The sequence below is a fragment of the Cyprinodon tularosa genome, unplaced genomic scaffold (assembly GCF_016077235.1).
Source record: "Cyprinodon tularosa strain WSP-4 unplaced genomic scaffold, ASM1607723v1 ctg833, whole genome shotgun sequence".
Classification (NCBI taxonomy): Eukaryota; Metazoa; Chordata; class Actinopteri; order Cyprinodontiformes; family Cyprinodontidae; genus Cyprinodon; species Cyprinodon tularosa.
This window is the reverse complement of record NW_024039600.1, coordinates 44,879-61,207: the sequence shown is the minus strand read 5'-3', so window position 1 is coordinate 61,207 and position 16,329 is coordinate 44,879. Positions and strand designations below refer to the sequence as shown.

At 39.1% G+C, this 16,329-nt stretch overlaps 1 protein-coding gene across 9 annotated transcripts in view; it reads left to right on the top strand.

The window, feature by feature from the left end:
* LOC119774828 (serine/threonine-protein kinase WNK2-like) overlaps window positions 1-16,329 on the top strand; it is a 53,526-nt gene that overhangs the window by 21,600 nt on the left and 15,597 nt on the right. For 4 of the 9 annotated variants that reach the window (XM_038272515.1, XM_038272513.1, XM_038272516.1 and 1 more), the window contains exons 3-15: window positions 1,029-1,201; window positions 1,288-1,508; window positions 1,594-1,751; window positions 3,835-3,923; window positions 5,086-5,305; window positions 7,182-7,461; window positions 7,545-7,663; window positions 8,844-9,770; window positions 11,603-12,652; window positions 13,235-13,402; window positions 13,970-14,389; window positions 14,606-14,920; window positions 15,084-15,127. In XM_038272515.1, coding sequence (XP_038128443.1) covers window positions 1,029-1,201; window positions 1,288-1,508; window positions 1,594-1,751; window positions 3,835-3,923; window positions 5,086-5,305; window positions 7,182-7,461; window positions 7,545-7,663; window positions 8,844-9,770; window positions 11,603-12,652; window positions 13,235-13,402; window positions 13,970-14,389; window positions 14,606-14,920; window positions 15,084-15,127 — 4,184 coding nt within the window. The remainder of the gene's footprint in view (window positions 1-1,028; window positions 1,202-1,287; window positions 1,509-1,593; window positions 1,752-3,834; window positions 3,924-5,085; window positions 5,306-7,181; window positions 7,462-7,544; window positions 7,664-8,843; window positions 9,771-11,602; window positions 12,653-13,234; window positions 13,403-13,969; window positions 14,390-14,605; window positions 14,921-15,083; window positions 15,128-16,329) is intronic. The other 5 variants (XM_038272514.1, XM_038272517.1, XM_038272519.1 and 2 more) reach the window with 5 other exon arrangements.

The following is a 16,329-nucleotide window of genomic DNA, read 5'->3' as shown; positions in this document are numbered from 1 at the left end:
ATTTTACACTTGGACTGGATATAGATGGATACAGGAGCTGAATTATCTGTATTCTTATATATTCATTATTTATCTATTTATTTATTAAACACACAAGATGTATGTCAAAGATCACTGCTAATGGAAAATAAAATTCAGCTTATTGAAACTTTGTCTCTCTGCACACTCATCTGAAGGAGAATTTATGTAATTTTCAGAAAGTGGATGAATATGACAGCTACAGACAAGTGGGATTGTTACTATAATATTCGCAATAAGAGCCCAACACCAACTAGTGGGTGTATTTACTGTACATTAAGTAGCCACGCTTTCATTCTGCTGCTTTTTCTTTAAAATATTAATAGATTTTTATTATATTGTAGATATGCAGTTGATATTTACTTATATCGAGCCACAAACCTTGCTGTTTACAGTACTACTTTCACACTTGTTCATTAATTTGAAGTAAAACTTGTCCCAAGTCCCTTTAGTTTTAATTTAAGCCATATAAACTGGCCTTAGGGGATGACGTTTTAAAGGTGCAGTGTACAGTATTGAAGATGTGGGGTAATCATCTTACTTAATGGTGGGTCTCATATGATGATATTTGTGAATTAATCATTTTGTACTCATTTACACTTTTTGTGTTCATGTATTCAGTCAGTATTCATCTTAGCTTAACTGCTCTTATTAAATACTTAGAAAATGGTTGAGTCGCAAGAAGTAAACAGCCTATTGAGTTTATCAAAAGAAGAGGGAGGACTCAGAAGAGAAGACCAGAATGAAGATTTAGATTTTGCAAAAATGAAATAGAAAGTTTCCTTAGTACTTTTCTAAAAAAAAAAAAAAAAAAAAATGTCCATTATTTCTTAAATGCTGCTGTGAATTTCTTGTCTTAAAACTGCCTCACTGCTGCTCTAAGTGTTTAGTAGCTGTTTGTAGCTGTTGAATTATGAGTGACACTTTAACATAACTGTGATGAAGCAACATCATGGAGGACATCATTAGCTGGTTGAGCTCTGTACTGATCACTTCTTTTCTTTCTCCAGGACCGTAAGCTGTCAAAAATAGAACGTCAGCGCTTTAAGGAGGAGGCAGAGATGTTGAAGGGTCTCCAGCATCCCAACATTGTCCGTTTTTATGATTTCTGGGAGTCTCCTCTCAAGGGAAAGAAGTGTATTGTTTTAGTGACAGAGCTCATGACTTCAGGAACGTTAAAAACGTAAGAATGCTATTTTATTTTATCAGCTGTGTTGATGAACAGTTGTAGTTTGTTCTCTGTAACAAATCTCTTTCCCTTTCTCTCAGCTACCTGAAGCGTTTCAAGGTAATGAAACCTAAAGTCCTGAGAAGCTGGTGCAGACAGATCCTGAAAGGCCTTCACTTTCTTCACACCCGGACACCGCCGATCATCCACAGAGACCTCAAGTGTGATAACATCTTTATTACTGGACCTACCGGCTCAGTCAAGATAGGAGATTTAGGACTAGCAACACTCAAAGCTGCCTCCTTTGCAAAGAGCGTCATAGGTATGAGATTATGTATTAGACTCAACCAAGAGGCTTGAGACCTTGATGATTAAGTCCGATTACGAGGTTCTGTCTCTCTTTCTAGGTACTCCAGAGTTCATGGCCCCAGAGATGTATGAGGAGCATTATGACGAGGCTGTAGATGTCTACGCCTTTGGCATGTGCATGCTGGAGATGGCCACCTCAGAATACCCCTACTCAGAGTGTCAAAATGCTGCTCAGATTTATCGCAAAGTAACTAGTGTAAGTCCGCTTGCTGTTATCTTTTCACAGATATTAGAAGACTGGCAAATAGGAAACAAAACTATAACTAAACGTTTGGTTTAAGTAGTTGATTTAGATTATGTTAAACTTTCTGTTAAACTAAAGTAAAGGTTTCCCCGATTTCAGTTAGCAGCAGAAATCAGTCTCTTAGAGTAAACAGACTAATACATAGAAATTAAAAATGATTCAGGATATATTAGGACATTTTACCTTTCGAATGGATCATACATTCTCCTACATTAGCATTGCATACAAACAGTCAGTCCCTCCTAAGGAGAGCTTATTTGACCTTCTCTCTTGTTGTCGTTTGTAGCACATGGTGGAGAGAAAAACAAATTATGCTAAGTCCTGATGCTAGCTATTTTAGAACTACAACTCTGGTGAGGACCGACATACTAACATTAAGAGTGACATAAAAAAAATGAAATACTAAATATGCCTGAAGATATGCATCCTTATATTCCTGTTGCTGTATTTGATTTCCAACCTCAAGATGCGTTCCCCCATCTACAATGTTGATGCAGTCCAAGCAGCTCCATGCTCTTCTGTTCTGGGTCTGATTTAACGTAGGATAATGATCAGTAGCAGATGGCTCTATCGGCTTCTAAAGAGGATGAAATGAAATAATGAAATGACCGTGTCCTCCATTACTCCTGTTCTGGAGAGGGAATTTACCACCAATGTGGCTGAAGATTCATTGGGATAAAAAGGAGTAAATATTAGCAAACCATAAACACAAAGATAACTTAACAATTGGAGCGGAAAGTGGTCAGTAACTGTACTTCAACACTATGGAAAATATTACTCTTAATTACCAGAAATGAGACACGAAAACTTATTAGAATAGAATTATTGAGGGCACAGTAAAGCACATACGCTAAAAGTAATTATTATATTTGGATATGTGCTTCATAAACGAGAAATGTCAACAAACATGTAAACTTCCTGTGACTTTATTTTTAACTACTCCTTTTATTCTGTGAAATAAATAGTTTTCTGCTTTTACTCTGCATAGAGGAAATAAAGATTATTTCAAATTTCAAACATCATTCGAAATGACTAAATTTCATAAAAAGAAATTTCAAACCTTTGCAGATGAAAGCTCGATTATAAAGCCAATTCATATTGTGTAAAGCGGAATGCACAGGTTATGTTTGGATTTAAATTATTTCTTTTCCCTCTTTGCATAAAGTGGCCATTTGCCCGGTTTTTACAGAAACCTTATCAGCTGCTATTTATAATTTCATGTTTCAAACTCTTAGTGTTTCATTCTCTAAACTGTTATTTAGCTTGGACAGTGTTTAAAATCATGATGGACTTCCATGTTGGGTGAAAGGTATTGATTTTGTTTCTGCTGTCAAGATAAGCTAAGACATGACCATTACACTATACATGCTGTTAATGCAGAAAGGCTCTTTGCTTGAGCTGTCTCTGGGTACTGGTTGCCTTATAAGTGGGATATTAATTGAAGATTGATCAAAGGCAATGCTAATGTAATTTACTTTCCCTATAAAAATTCAGAACCACAACTTTGAAAACATCTAAAATATGTTCATTTGTCTTTTTCATTAAGTGTTTAATGTTAAATTAAGTTAAGGAAATTACAATAATAATGTAAATGTAATGTTTATTTTGACCAAATTACCTTGGATTATGATGCTTTTTTTTTCAGTTTAAAAGCGGATATGAAAAATTATGGTTGAAATGAAAATTAAAGAAATTCTCAATATTTTTAATGTTAACGTAAAGTAAAAACTGTTCCAGCTCTGGTATAAATAATTGTGTGTGTGCGTAACACACACGATCCACTGGTCTGGAATGAGCAGGTCCTTCGGTTTATGTTAAAATCTAGGAGTAGTTTGAGCACTTGTTCACTTGAGGCTTTAGCCGTATCACACTAGAAACTAAACTGTTGGATCTATTGTGTTTGGGATTTTTCATCATTTTAATCTGACCAGACGATGCCTGCTTGATAAATGGAGATGAGCACTGTTTGCTTTAAAACCAAACAAAAACCTCTTTCCCTGCCCGCTGAGCTTTGTCGTTCTGTCTTTACTCTCAGGGTGTAAAGCCAGCTAGCTACAACAAGGTCATGGATCCTGAAATCAAGGAGATCATCGGAGAGTGCATATGCCAAAAGAAAGAGGAAAGGTAAATGATTCTTCCATTTTCATTTCTTGTCCAATGATTACTAAAGGAGCCTCTTATTTTATTAGCCATTTCCTTACCCCAGTGTTTCTCACCTTGAGGATTTCTGCAGCACATTGGTCTTGCTTCTTAAACCTCAGTTATGTAATACATTCTCTACAAGTAGGCCAAATGAGCCTTGGATGCCATGCAGTGAGGCTCTATTTGAAAGAATTTGACTTTGGAAAACACCTGATAATGTTATTACCCAATTACTTTGTAAACCTAAGTTTGGCATTTACTGCAAGGACTGCCACAATTCTTGCTGGATCTATGAAGCACAGTGTTGATCAAATACCTTTCTGAACTATTTAGGGAAAAACAAAGCAAACAGCCTCACTTCCTATATTGCAACCTTAATAGGACATTCTGTGGCTTTCTCTCTTCTGTTGATCCCTCAGTAGACACCTGACAGTGTCTTTGTTTCTGCCTCTTGTATATAAAGTATAAATAAAGTACTACCACCTTTTCCAACTTTGGTTTTTGAGTATTTTTTCAAATTGGCTCATTTCATAGAGAAGCTGATGCTTTTAATTCTCCATGTTGGCTCAGATGGAACCAGAAACTCAACTGATTTAAGCAAGTTTGGTCACATTACATTTAAAAAGAGGAAGACTCTAAATTTCTGACAGCAACCTTGTAGGTAAATAAACTTAAAGTGGGTTTGCTGCCACACAGACACGCATGCCGATCCATGCATGCAAGTAGAAGTATAAGCACTTTTTCACAAAAAGGTTACAGTACAGTCCTGAAACAATGGGCTCTGGACTTTCAAGCTTATGAAAAAACTAAAACCCTAGCATAAAAGATGCACAAGCTAATGGTTAGTGCAAAGGAAAATCAAAATAAAATATCAATTGACATATTGGTAAAAAAAATAATATTCAGTTACACATTTTAAATTATTTGTTCAGCCCCAACTGGTACAGACTGTAGCCAGGAAGGATATCCATATACATGACAAAATTCTGTAATGTTTGTTTAAAAAAAACTCATTATTGTAACGAATACAGATATTCATCTGATCATTGCAGTTGTACCATTTCCCAACAAAAACCATCGTCCTAATGCGCACTGAATAGTCACATATATATTCTGAGCCAGATTTGTTTTTTTGCTTTTCAAGGTATACCATAAAGGACCTCCTGAACCATGCATTCTTTGCTGAGGATACAGGTGTGAGGGTGGAGCTTGCAGAGGAGGATGATGGGAAAAAACCCACCATTGCTCTGAAACTGTGGGTGGAGGACCACAAGAAGTTAAAAGGAAAGTACAAGGAGACTGGAGCCATTGAGTTTACATTTGACTTGGAGAAGGAGGTCCCCGAGGTTGTGGCACAAGAAATGGTTGGTCAATTTATTATAAAGCATTTAAAATAATTATGACTTGGTCTGTTTTTGTCATGCATGCAATGCTAATATGTTAAATGTGTTGAGATGCTCAATCTGTTTAAAGTCTTGTATCTTTACCTGTGTCATCTGCCTTAAACCTGAACACCAATGGTGTTGGTAACTTTCATTGCTTTTCCAGGAACCAGTTTATTTTATCTTTATATATTTTATACATTAGGCTTAGGGCTGGGCGATATCGCAAAAATAAAATATCACGGTTTTTTGATTATATTATTGTGATCTCGATTTTATCACGTTTTTTTTTTAGATACGACCATCATAGCTTCAATTACATTGAAGTGATTTTCAAACTAACGGACGAATGTCAAACCCTCGGATTATATTCTAGCTGTGAAGGTTTTTTTTTGGTTGCATGTAAATGTGGTCAGTGGCAGAAATACAGCAGCACTGCAGTTCTGTGGATCCTGATAAAACGGTCTCTTAATAATGACAGATCTTCAGAGGTGTAGATCGTAACACGGTCTTACATTGTCATATCGCCCACCCCTAATTAGGCTCCCAGTGGATCAGAGATTAAACAAGTATTTCTTTATTTGAGAGCAACCATAACTTTGTAAAGTCTCAGCAAACACATCTAACATTTATCAAAACCACAGAAATTATTTTAAAACGGAGGTTTAGTGTGATGGCCTTTGAGATAAATGGATATGGAGAATGTAAAAATGCTCATTTTGATTCGTTGGCATTGGGTTAAACGTGAAAAACAACAATGACCAACCTATATCTGTACATCTTCCCTTCTTGTCCGCTCCCTGCTATTTTTATTTGTTGCGTTTGTTTCCTTTAATCATGCTGAACAATGGCAGAGAGTGACATTGCATCTACTCTGTATTTTTAGGGATGTCCTGATTTGGACTTTTGTCCCTGATACACACCCAGGGCCATAACTTATTGTAGTTCAATGCTACATCAAAGTTTGTTTTAGTGCGTTTTTTTCAAATCCATGATATGACTATTCCTGATAATTACATTTGTGTTTAAAGATGTCAGATATTAGCTGCCCAACTGGGGTTAGAGCAGAACAGCTAAATATGGTGTCACCTATTTAGCTTTACCAGCTATTTAAATGATTATTTTAGAGTTGATACCAGCAGCTGTTATCTTCAGTAAACAAATTTCTTCAAAGGAATTAATTTGACTTCTTAAATATTGTCTTAGTATAGTTCAGATTACACTGCATATTTTATACCAGATTAACTAGTTAATTTGTTTTAAAAATAATAATAATGTCACAATGTAGAGACCTGCAGACTGAAAAGAGTGTAATAAAACATGTACAGCTTTTTTTAAACGTTTTGCCAATAAGAGGCAGAAATGGAAAATATTTGTTGGAAATGTGGAAAAACTGATTAGAAGCCTGGAAACCTAATCAAAGTGCAGAGCAACTCATGACAGAGTTGAGCAGCAGCAAGCAAGCTGAACAGTTAAGATGTGTTTAATAAACAAATAATGTGAAGAACTTCAAAAATGTTTTACAACCTGTGCTTACAAAATATGATTGAGCAGAATTCATAATTTTTGCTACATGATATACTCAGAAAAGAGACCCTTATGTACATTTGTCAATGTAAAACTGCTTCCAGCTCTTATGTGAGCAATGAGCCAGACACAAACAAAGGGAATAATTTCCCGCAGCTCTGACCCCTTTAAATAGCTCCTCTGTTCCTTCCTTTTCTTTTTGTGCTCATTCTCTCTGTCTGCCTCCCACTCTCCCATTTTTAATACACCCCATCCTATCTCACATGCTCAGTGCTAAAAATATCTTGGAAATTATTCTCTTTTTTTATCCCCCCCATTTTTTCTTTGTCAGGTGGAGTCGGGCTTCTTCCATGACAGTGACGCTAAAACTGTGGGAAAGTCGATAAGAGATCGTGTGGCGCTGATAAAATGGAGAAGAGGGAGGACGGTAACTGTTGTAGCTGAAGCAGAGCAGGGTGACCCAGGGCAGAGGGTAAATGTGACATCATCAGAGAGCACCTCTGGTGCTGTACCACATGTCATACAGCCTCATGTTGTCGAGCCTGAAGACCTAGAGGTGGACCAGCGCAGCAGGCTACACAACCTGCCGACCAGTACCACTTCAGTGACATGTAAGACATTTTCTTTGTCCTCCCACATAAACACCACACAAATCCATCACCTTTTAATCTAAGAGCATTTTTGTGTGTCCCAGCAGCAGACGGCACACTCGATAGTGGCATAGGCTCTACTGTGTACTCAGACTCCCACAGCAGCCAGCACAGTAACCTCTACCAGTCATTGCTGGAGCCTCTTACTATGGCAACACAGCAGGTTGGTATCCCTTCACCCAGCTGAAACGTCTACCTTCAGATTGATTGGAGGACATTAAAACTTTTGTCCACGTGTCCCCCAATAAATAAGCTGTTGCTGTATTTCTACTCTGAGAAGCATCCAGTCATGTCCAATTTCGGATAATTTTTCACTAAATTGGAGTCTTTTTCTGAGTAATTATTTTACTTAAGTAATTCAACATGTATAGATAAAAATGTGTTGTGATGACTTTAAGGATTTAAATGTGAAGATTATGGCCTGCAGTTCATGTAAAGTTCTCAAAAGTAACTATTTCATTAGAACAAAAGAGGGTTTCTGAAACGTTCACCTACTGAAAAGTATGTCCATGTATTGAGGAGAGATCATGTGTGCTAGCAGCTTTTATCGTTGGGCCTGGCCCTCCTCTTCCATTCCTGATCCTCTATAGAATCTGTGGAGTTTTGTTTATAGGAGTTTGCTGTCGTTACATGAAATAAGAGGGTGTTATTACTTCTGGCAGTGTGGTAAACACTTTGAACCACTTTCCTTCATAGCCCAGGCATGATGATGATGTTGTTGGTTCAGAGGTGGCCTTACTCTAGGAGGTGACAGTTGTAGCACATGCCCTCCAGATATCTGTGTGGTTCCTCTTAAAGTTCTGACCCCAGCTGCTGCCCTTAGCCAGTGATTTTGGGCCCTGCTTCAAAATATTCCTATGCTATGGTTTCCCTTATGTTTTCTGACCACAGTTTTCCTTCCACTCAAACTTCCATTGATATACCTGGATTGGCCAGCTTCTTTGGTGGTGATGTGTTGTGGCTTACCCTACTTATTTAAGGGGGTCTGTGAATGCTGGAACGCAGTAGATGTCTCTGTGATTGAGTAGGCCAACACAATGTCTATCAAATGTGCTTCATTGTTTTTGTGCAACAGTGAAATCTTCCTTAATATTTGCTTAAATCGGTTCTGTGACCATTAGCTGTTTGCCATCCCATTTTTAATGAATGTGAATGTGTTTGAGTGTTTGATTTCCTGGGAATATTTAACCTTTAGGTGACAACTTAAATTTATGTAGCTGCAAATACCAAGTAACCTTTTTCATTATTATAATCTCATATTATCTTCACACAGTTTTCATTTTCTTATGTGCTTCTGTTTATTTTTGAGTAACATGTTTTGCTTTTGGGTTATTCTTCATCAGTGCCACTGCAGCAGTGCTTTTCTGACAGAACGACCTCATTCCTCTGACATGGCTGAAGTTTGGCAGGCTCCAATAAGCCCGCAGCTCAGGGCTCGACTGGGAAGTGCAGAGAGAAGGGGAAGTGCTCCTGTAATTGACATTCAAAGGGCAAGCCAAATGGCTGCTCTCCGCTCTTTTATTCAGAACCAGAGATCAGTCAGTCCGATCCCTGTTGTAAGGGAGAACATGGTGGAGAATTTCCCCAGGGAGACCTGTCCTCATCCTGCGTCTGAAGCTGAGGACAGGCATCCCTCCCCAACCTCTCTGCCAATGTTTCATATCTCCCCCCTTTCTTCACCTACGGAGTTCCGTCGGCTGAGTGATACCAGTATCGCAACACCATCAACATCAACCAGTGAGAGTTTGGCTCTCCCAGAGCAAAGTCCACGCAGACACTCCGACCTCAGTGGTCTTCTTAGTCTTGCCTCTAATGAAAACCACCTTTCTGCACTGCATAGGAGCTCTGAGTGCCAAGCCTGCCTTTCTTTGTTTCTGCCAAAGTCCCAAAACGGGAACCACCGTCCCTCTGCTGTCCTCTCACCGACATATCTCTGTCCGGCTGACATGCGCCTCAATCCTTTATTCAGTGGAAAACTACCTACTTCTGGTTATGGACATCCAAAAGGATCAAGTGATTATTCAAATTTCTCTATGCTACAGCAGTCCCTGTTTAATATAATCAGCCGGAAATCAGTTCCCTCAATCATCGTGCCAGCCCAACTTCCTCCTCTGTATTCCTCGGCGGCCACGAGGCCGTCCCACAGCGATGGAGAATGTTCCCCACAGAGTCCTCCTCAGAGCGACAGTTGGTCTGAAGGTCATGATTCTCTCCAGCACTGCAACGATAGATGTTTTTCCAGAGAACAAGCTACCACTGTTGTGGAAGTGGTAGGTCGCAACAGCAGACAAGTTAATCAATTTCCCTGTAATGGAGCAAGCACCTGCTTTGCAGATTTTTCCCAGCCTGTAAAAACTAAACCTTTTATTCTGCATGAAGCTGGACCAGCCTCCTCTCTACGCTTAGGCTTGCTGCCTACATAGACCTTCCGCTCTGACCATGTTTCAGTCGTAAGCTTGCTTCTGTTAGAGGAGAATGGTCTAACCTTTCAGAGACCCCTCTGATTAACCTTAAATAGACCCTTTTTAGGTTGACCTAGATTTAAACATTTTCCTTTCTACTTTGCCAAAGTAAGCTTCTGTCCATCCTTGGCCTGCTATGGATAGCTGGGTTCTTTCTCAGGAAGAAGGGATGGTTGTCTGGTCTTCCTCCATTTATCCCACTTCTCCCACTTTGCCTCTCACCTTCCTGCTCTTGCTCTGTAGTCTAAGGGGTGTTTTAAAAGACTAACTTTTAGCCTCCTTTTCCTCAAATTTGCAGCGCCTTGCAAATATTTTAAACCACTTGAATATTTTATTAATTTTATCATGTAAAAATCTAACATATTTAATTGGGATTTCATCTGATATACTAGGGCAAATCTTGTTATTGTTACAATTTTGATTTATCATCAAAACTATGATTATGTTTAAATGCTAAAAAATAAGGCTGTTGTCAGAAACTTTATTTTTCCTTTTTCTTCAGTTTTTTTTTTTTTTTTCAAAAAGAGCACATGTTTTACAGTAGCGACAAGGGTTCTTTTAAAGTGAACAAGAGCAGTTGAAACTACTAAATAAATGGGAGCATGTTTTGGATACCAAAACAGTGTGATTTATGGGAATTTATTTAAACAGCTGCTACAGGCCCTTATTAAAGACCCAATGTATAAGTGGTCTGATATAAAAATGATTTTGATATCTCTCCAAAATAAGGGTGTTCACAAATAAGCAATTAAGGATAAGAAGGATAAGAATCTGATTAAATGTTATTGCTGTGTGCAGTGTAGTGATATATATATATTTTTTTATACACTGATTTTAAACTGGGTGTAATTTTTAAAGACCGCATTTGTGACTGAGGAGCTAAGATTGCTGTGGCAGTCAGTTGTACAGTTACCTAAAAAAATACATTGCAAAGAAGTAATAAAGTGTTTATGATCACTTTTATTGCTGTTGCAGCAGTGCCATAAAATACTGAGATTGTAAGTCAATAATACTCATACTTACAATAGACCCACTAAACTGTGAGCATAATTGTAAAGCTGAAGGGAAATAATTGTCTTCTTAAAGAAAATAAGAGAAAGCATGAGTGTCTCATGTCTTCTGCAGCTTCTAATGGGGTTTCTGGGGGACTTAACTATACAGGGCACAATCCATATTTCCATCAACCTAGACCTGCATTCCCACAGAATGATGCTGCCCACAGCGTACTTCCCTATGAGCATAGGCTTGTTCTTAGTGATATGCAGTAATAGTTGTAACTGAGCACTATGCCTTTTTTGCATTCAGGTCAGACTGATATATGGCTAATACAGTTAAAGTGGTTCCAGCTGATAATCTGCAACTTTGAATAATTTTGAGGGGTTTCAGAGTTAAGGGCGCTGAATGCAGGCGGAAGCCACAGTTTAAGTTCTAAAATAGAAAACCATGCTTAGTTTCTTTCTATTTCAGTTATGTGCCACTTTGATAAAACTGCAAACTATACATTTTGAAGTTTTGTTTTCTAAGATGACAAAATAAAAACTTCAAGTGGGTTAAATATTTTGGGAAGGCACCAAACTTTATTATATTTGACTAAAGAATGAACCCTTGTAAAGATTAAACTTTTCTCTCCTTGTCTCTAGGCCAATTCTGCCGGTCATCAGTCGTCTGTCCAAGGCCTGCCCTCGTCCAGCACAACGGCGCCTGTCCCACAGCAGCCCCTCCATCCTGTACATAGCTACCCTACTGCGCTGTATGCTAGTCACCTTAGTGGTGCTACACCCGTCCCAGCCAGTCTTGGCTCATTAAATATTCAGCAACAAACATCGGTTACAGCTAGCAATGCAGCATCGGCTGTGCCACAACATTTTGCACAGAGCTATCAACCTACAGGACACCAACATCAGCCGGCAGCATCAGGCTCTCCAACCTTTAACCTCCAAGCAAAGCAGGTTTCTCAGAACCTTGTTGCCACAGCTCAGCAACAAACACAGACTGCATCAATCTATCCTGCAGCAACTGCCTTTGCAGCACAGCAGCCAACACAGAGCTGCCATCTTGGCACAGTTTCATCAGAGATGACAGGAGCGACACACCCTCAATCTTCACACAGTACTAGCACACCTCAGCAGGCCCAGGCCCTAGCCAGTCAGCCGGGTCAGCAACCAGGCCAAATTTCTTCCACACCAGCAGCTTACCACCACATCATTTCTACTCAAGATTTACGACAGTCCTTACTACCAAATACCCAGTCAAACTTACAACATGCACTAAATGCTGGACAAGTGTATAATCATTGCCAGGAATCTGTGCATAACATTAACCATCCAGTGGCACAGCCTCCTACACTTAATACTCAGAAACTTCAGTCTCCCACTCACCAAGTGGACACTCCAGCTCTTCTGCAACATGCACTTCCAGAACAGAGTCAGAATGAGTCCCAGTCTCTGCCTCCTCCCAAAGGAACCCCAGTTAGACAAGTTCCAGCTGGGAATCAAATTTACTTTACATCAGCTGTGCCTGATGCTTCCTCCCTCAGCTATGCAGATTCTGCCATCAAGCAGGCCATGTCAGGTCAGAGCCAGTACCAGCTGAAGCAGGGCATCACTGCAGAAGGAATCACTCGAGCAGAATCTCCTCAGACCTTCCCGGTTTCATCCCAACACAGCCATGGTGCACAGATTAGCCAGCAAGTGAGTGTCCATTGTGTTTGCATGAACACTTTTTTATCTAAGAGTTTATATTAGTTCTTTTTTTGAGGTGTCATTTGACCAGATTCTATTAAAATTACTGATCTGATTGCAGGCAGATAACCGCAACATGATATTCTGCAGGTCATTCATAATGCGCCATAATGAAGTCAAGTCTGTTTAAGAAGGCTACATCTACACTCTATAATGAAGGCTCCTTAAACGTTCTGAATACATCTTCTTCTAAACGTATCGCTACCTAAACCCATGTAGCAAATTTACAAGTCCCTCTACATCTATATAATTTTTCTTTTTTACTTTGAACCTCATAAATTTTTGTTGCTCTTAGTGAGGCTGTTTCTTCCAAACATACTTGTCCTGGTTCTATAGCATGCTGAACAGGTCACTATACCCACAGTGACTCTCTGACACCTCCCCTGTCATTATCTGTTTTCGTTCTACAGTATGTGTAGATACTGAGGATTTCTCCCCATACTGGTCACAAATGGATCACATTTGGGAAACTGCTGTAAAGTGTATTACTTGCCCTCTGAGGTTCCATCCTTCTGTGTTTCTGTTTGCCAGAATCTTCAGTCTAGACGAGATGATGAAAGCCATATACAGAATCTCAGCCAATCAGCTTCCACTTCGCTGACACCTGCTCAGCAGGACTCTGTTCTCCAGACTGCTTCCCACCAACAGCTCCAGCCTCTCCAGATCTCTGCCTCACTGCCATCATCTCAACCATCCCAGGTAATACCAGTTTGTCAGAATAATTCGATTTTTTTAGTAGGTTATCACATTTTTCTTTTCAGTTGCCTGCAAAGGTATTATTACCCAACCCCCTTCCATCGCACTTGGGAGACCTCCTTATTGTTATGGTGTGATTACACCATAACTAATGCTGTTGCAGCCTCTTTGACTTTTTATAGTGACAGATCATGTGACATTTGGTTGAGACATGACTTCATTTTACTTACTGTGAGTGTTATTGATCATTTGTTTCATTAAACCTGTTTTGGGATAAGTCTTTTTTTAAAGAATTAAATTTTATTTTTTTTTCCTAATTTCACTTCACTGAATTAGGTTATTTGTGCATATTCATCATATAAGGTAATATTGAAATAATTTTAAATGAAAAGGTGGAATGCAACAGAAAAGCTTCGGGGATGGGTTGGTAATTTTGCAAGGCATTCTGCTTGTCCTGGTTTGAGTTATTGCTGAGTAACATTTCCAACAATAACAATTTGCTTGCCACGCTCCTCTTCATTTAAACTTTCTAGATCCTATAATTCTCTTATTTCTTCCTGTTTCCTTTAGTTTCCTTCACAATACCCCACAGTCCAGGTGATGGCTGCTGTGGCTGATGCTGAATCTGCCTACTTTCCTCCCTGCACTAGTCCTTACCCTACATCCTCCTCTTCCCTTACTCACATCTTCCTTTCTCCTGGATTTACTGTCCCTGTAACCCCCTCCATTTCCCCCCTCTCCCCTCTGCACATTGAAAACACATTAATTTCACCCACTCCAGTGTCCCTTCCTGTACCATCCCCCTCATCTGTGCAGGGTATGGTACAGCCTACCTCACCACACCACCAACCCAAAGCTGCAAGATCTGAGGCTTCTCAGATGCAGTCTCCATTTATATCAACACTAACCAGCCACCCCATGCACACAAACACTGCTTCGTGCCAGAACACACACCTTCCTGCAAATGGCATCTCTCAGCCTCTGATACAGGTAACTATGACTGGTGCAGAGAAGCAAATAGTGTTTTCAAATGAAGGGTGGGCTGTGGAGTTGAAATTATTTTTTGGTTAAGGTGGGTTTTTTCTATGTATTTTTATGATGTATTATGTCCGTCTTTTAATTTTAGGGATTGTAAAGTTAAATTGACCTTTATTGTAACCGTTGCAAAATTCATATCTACTTGTCTGTTTTCTGGTTCGTCAACAGCCTCAGGATGGCCATAGTACCCAGCAGGTTCAGCAGTCTCAGCTCCTACAACCTGCAGTCTTCCCCTCAGCTGTGCAGACTGGGGCAGATCTTGGCGCAGCCACTGTGGCGAACCAGCTGGACAACACCAAGACCTGCCAGGTGACCCCACAGGGCCAACGTCAGAGTCAGGTACAGGGCCAAATTCCTGTGCTGCCGTCTGCCGACTCACAGAAGGCATCCTCCAAACCCGCCACCGGTTCTGCTTCCCAGCAGAAAATCCCAAGCACAGTCACAGGAACGGCAGGTCAAGGGTCATCAGAGATTAACGTTGAGGTATGGGCGCATGACTTACTGAAATATTTGTTGGTGCTCTACACTCATCATTCCCTGTTAATTTTACTTATCAAAGAATAAATATAATGCAATGTTTGTAATTTGTGCTGGTATGTAATCAGGAATAAAAACGGGTTAATCTGTTTATCTTTGCACTCTGCAGGAACCTGCTGCAGAAAAATGGACTGGAGGACAGAGCTGTGACAGGTACAAGCTTATTACCCTTCAAATGGTCTTGCAGATGTTCAAGCAGATTTATTCCATTAAGATTAAAATCCTTTTTTACTAGGAAGAACTGGCCAAGATAGGCAGCAAGGCATTAAGCTACAATTGGCATCATTTTCTAGTTTAACAAAAAAAAAACATTATTGACTATAATATAAATAATATGCAAAAGATTTACAAGTGAATGACTTGACTTAAGATAATTATTATAATCTAAGCTGGGGCAAGGATATTGATATTGAAAAAGTGGGAACCTAAAACAGATCCTTAGGTCCTCCCAAATGGGATCCTGCGTCTCTGATGTAAAGTTACCTACCGACACATAAAAGTCTGTTTCCTTCAAGTAGAATTTTTAAAAGTTTAGTTTTTTTTAGGTGCTTTTATAGAATGAAGTAATCAGCAGTGTTCAATGCTTCACCAAGGTTCAGTGATACCAACAAAGTTTCTTCAATTATCTGCATTGGTATGGCAAAGAAAAACCCCAAAAACATTTTGATTTGCACATGAAATATTCAAAATTTTTTAATAATAAATAAATATAAAAGGACCTCTAACATAGCCCTGCAGAACACCCATCAGAACAAAGATCTCTATAAATTAAACTGTTAATCTGATAAATAGTAGAGTTAAGCATTATTTAAAATTCTCTCCTTCTGGGTATCTATGCAACATGGGATGCGTACTGTATATAAAGCGGCATGCATCTGTATTCAACATATTGCTAATATTGTTGGCCCGATCCATGGACTTGAACTGCCCTTAATTTGCACTCTTGATTTCTGATGCGCATCACCAAGACATTTTAGAGGAGTTTTGGTCATTTCTTGTAATGTACAAAATATCCAATGACTAATAAGTCTTCTTATAATCATTTTGGAAGGTCAAACATAACTGGGTTAACACAAAACTCAGTGCTTGCATTAACAACCTGTTGATACTCTACTACTATTAGTATTTTTTTATTTTCTAAAATCTTGTTGCTCTTTCATAATAAGTTGCAGATAGGTAATCTGCCATTAATATTTCCTCTTTAAGCTGTAACCATACTTCAAAAGTGTAACTCGATGTGACTAGAGGTTTTGCTAAATCCTGCAAATGTTAATAATCAGAGATGAACTCTTTAAAGGAATAGTACACCCAAAACATGATTAGCCTTCATTTTCTACTCACCCCCATGCTGAACA